This window comes from Neovison vison, chromosome 9 (assembly GCF_020171115.1).
Source record: "Neovison vison isolate M4711 chromosome 9, ASM_NN_V1, whole genome shotgun sequence".
NCBI lineage: Eukaryota > Metazoa > Chordata > Mammalia > Carnivora > Mustelidae > Neogale > Neogale vison.
The window spans coordinates 49,734,326-49,737,407 of record NC_058099.1 but is presented as its reverse complement, the minus strand read 5'-3'; the positions used below and the strand labels follow the sequence as shown (position 1 = coordinate 49,737,407).

The following is a 3,082-nucleotide window of genomic DNA, read 5'->3' as shown; positions in this document are numbered from 1 at the left end:
GTCCAAGACTATTTGGCAAAATACATGGCCATTTCAGGTGCCTGGGTGGCTCCGTTGGTTAAGACTCCAACTCTTGGTTTCCACTCAGATCATGAGTTTGGGGTCAAGAGATCAATCCCCATCTCAGGCTCTATACTCAGCACAGAGTCTGTTTGGAGTACTCTCTCCCTCTCTCCCTGCCCCTCTGCCCTTCTCCCAGCTCCTGCTCACTCATGTGCTCTCTCTGTCTAATACATAAAAAAATCTTTTTTTGAGTTCGGAGCAAGATGGCTGTGGCATGTCGGGGAGTCAAGGGCCTGGTTGCTCTAATAACTGGAGGAGCCTCTGGTCTAGGTCTGGCCACAGCAGAGCGACTGGTGGGGCAAGGGGCCACTGCTGTGCTTGTAGACCTGCCTAACTCTGATGGGGAGGTCCAAGCCAATAAGTTAGGGAAGAGCTGCGCCTTTGCCCCAGCTGATGTGACCTCAGAGAAGGACGTGCAAGCAGCCCTGACTCTAGCAAAAGAAAAATTTGGCCGTGTGGATGTGGCAGTCAACTGTGCAGGCATTGCAGTGGCCATGAAGACATACAACTTAAAGAAGAATCAGGTCCATTCCTTGGAGGATTTCCAGCGAGTTCTTAATGTGAATCTCCTAGGCACCTTCAATGTGATCCGCCTGGTGGCCAGTGAGATGAGCCAGAACGAACCAGACCAGGGAGGCCAACGTGGGGTCATCATCAACACTGCCAGCGTGGCTGCCTTTGAGGGCCAGGTTGGACAAGCTGCATACTCTGCTTCCAAGGGGGGCATTAGTGGACATGACCCTGCCCATTGCTCGGGATCTGGCTCCCATGGGCATCCGAGTGATGACCATTGCTCCAGGCCTGTTTGGCACCCCGCTGCTCACCACCCTCCCAGAAAAAGTACGCAACTTCTTAGCCAGCCAGGTGCCCTGCCCCAGTCGACTGGGTGATCCCGCTGAGTATGCTCATCTGGTACAAGCTATCATTGAGAACCCATTCATCAATGGAGAGGTCATCCGGCTGGATGGGGCCATTCGCATGCAGCCTTGAAGGGAGAGGGCAGAGAAAACACACGCTCTTCATTCCTTGCTTCCCTTGGAGTACTTTACAGCAACCTGGGAGGAAGTCCCACAGCCATCTTGTAACTGCCTAGCTATCACACCCCGTGCCTAATAAAGTCTCTGTTTCTCAAAAAAAAAAAAAAAAAAAAAAAATCTTTTTTTTTTTTTAATGTATGGTCATTTCTACATTCTGGGCTACCTCCTAGCCCAGAAATTCCATTCCTAGGCATTTACCCACAAGAAATAAAAACCTTTATTCACAAAAAAAAGAGTTAGTCAAGAATGTTCACAGAGGCACACTCATTTAACCAAAACTAGAAACAGGCCAGACATCCATCAATGGGAGCACAGGTAAACTGTGGTATAATCATTTGACGAAATAGTACTCAGCAAAAAAAAAAAAAATACTTTCAGTCACACGGCAACAAAGAACATTTTCAGTAGAAGAAGAGCAAATCAAAAGAGCACATCTTTATGATTCCATTTATGTGAAATTCTAGAACAGGAGGAACTGATCTTTAGTGGTGGGGAAAAAAATCAGATTGTTGGTTCCCACTGGGAGTGAGAGAAGGGACTGACTGGGAAGGAGAATGCAAGAACCGTCTGAGGTGTTGGTAATGTTCCATATATGGTATGGGTCTGGGTTGCACAAACACTGGAATTTGTCAAAACTCGGGAAATACCACCTCAAGATTTATGAATTTCACTGTAAATTTACCTCAAAAGAAGAAAAAGGACAAAAATATCATGCTGCCATTAACGATATGAATGCTGAACTATTTAGGGGAGAAGTCTGCTGATTTCTGACTTACTCTGAAATACATAAAAAAAAGGTGGGTGGATGGAGGGATGGATGGATGGTAAGATGCACAGATGGAAAGATATGTCGATGCTAACGCTAGAATCCGGGCAGCAGATATACAACTGTTCACTTTAAAATCTTTTTAATTTTGTTGGATGTTTGAAATTTTTCATAATGAAATGCTGGGGAAGAGAAAGAACAAGAAAAGTCTCCAAAATTTTCTAATCTTTTTAAAAGATTTTATTTATTTATTTATTTATTTGAGAGAGAGTGCGTGTGTATGAGCAGGGGGAGGGGCAGAGAGAGAGGGAGAGAATGTCAAGCAGACTCCATGCTGAGTACAGAGCCAACCCAGGGCTCAATCTCAGGATCCTGAGACTACAACCAGAGTCGAAATCAAGAGTCAGCTGGTCTGTGGACTGGGCCACCCAGGTGCCCCTAAAATTCTCTGATTTTTAGATGTGATCATGACATTGTGGTTATATAAGAAAATGTCCATACTTTTTGAGATGCATAATAAAGTATTAAGGGGTAAAATGATGAGATGTCTTTAACTGGATGAACCAAATCTGGCAAAATCTTAATAATTATCAATGTGGGAAATGTGTACATGGGGTTTGGTTGATCACTTTATTTTTTCTTTTTTTTTTTCTGCAGATTTAAATTCTTCTAATGAAAGAAATATTAAAACAAATCCCTAAGAGGTAGGGCCTACATGAAACAAGTGTGTATCTGCTTAAGCAAGAGTTCCCTTGAGGCTAATAGGGCTTTAGTCCAACCACCTGGGACAAAACAGGATTTTGATTTAAGCTGATGATAAGTGCAGAGCCAACAACCGAAGGAAGCTTCCCTTCTCACACTCTGAAATTTGTGTCAGCTGCACTGGGCTTGTTCCCACATGGCCTTTCAGTGTCCTCCAGCCAAAAAGCAGCAAGCTCACATACTTCACTGGAGTTTCACTGTCTTCAAGAAATCTATTAAGCACCCTCTGAATTTTAGATGAAATCCGACAGCTGTGCTAAACAAATCTTCCCAAGTCTCTCTTTCAGGCATTGCAAAAACAACCAAAGCCTGTTTAATCTCGATCTTAGAACAATCACTGTCCTCAACCCACCACCACCTCACCCCGACCCAAGATGGCTTTGCTTGCTTAGCACTCTGTGGTCACCCTTATCATACCATTAGTCCCACAACATTAAGAACTGCTTAGTGCTTC

At 44.3% G+C, this 3,082-nt stretch overlaps 1 protein-coding gene across 1 annotated transcript; it reads left to right on the top strand.

Annotated features, from left to right (window-relative positions):
• Positions 1-258: 258 nt before the first annotated feature.
• LOC122916941 (3-hydroxyacyl-CoA dehydrogenase type-2-like) lies at positions 259-1,217 on the top strand. The gene is given in 2 exon segments (XM_044264327.1): positions 259-797; positions 799-1,217. Coding segments are annotated over 2 exon segments (786 nt in total). The 5' UTR covers positions 259-266; the 3' UTR covers positions 1,054-1,217.
• The last annotated feature ends 1,865 nt before the right edge of the window (positions 1,218-3,082 follow it).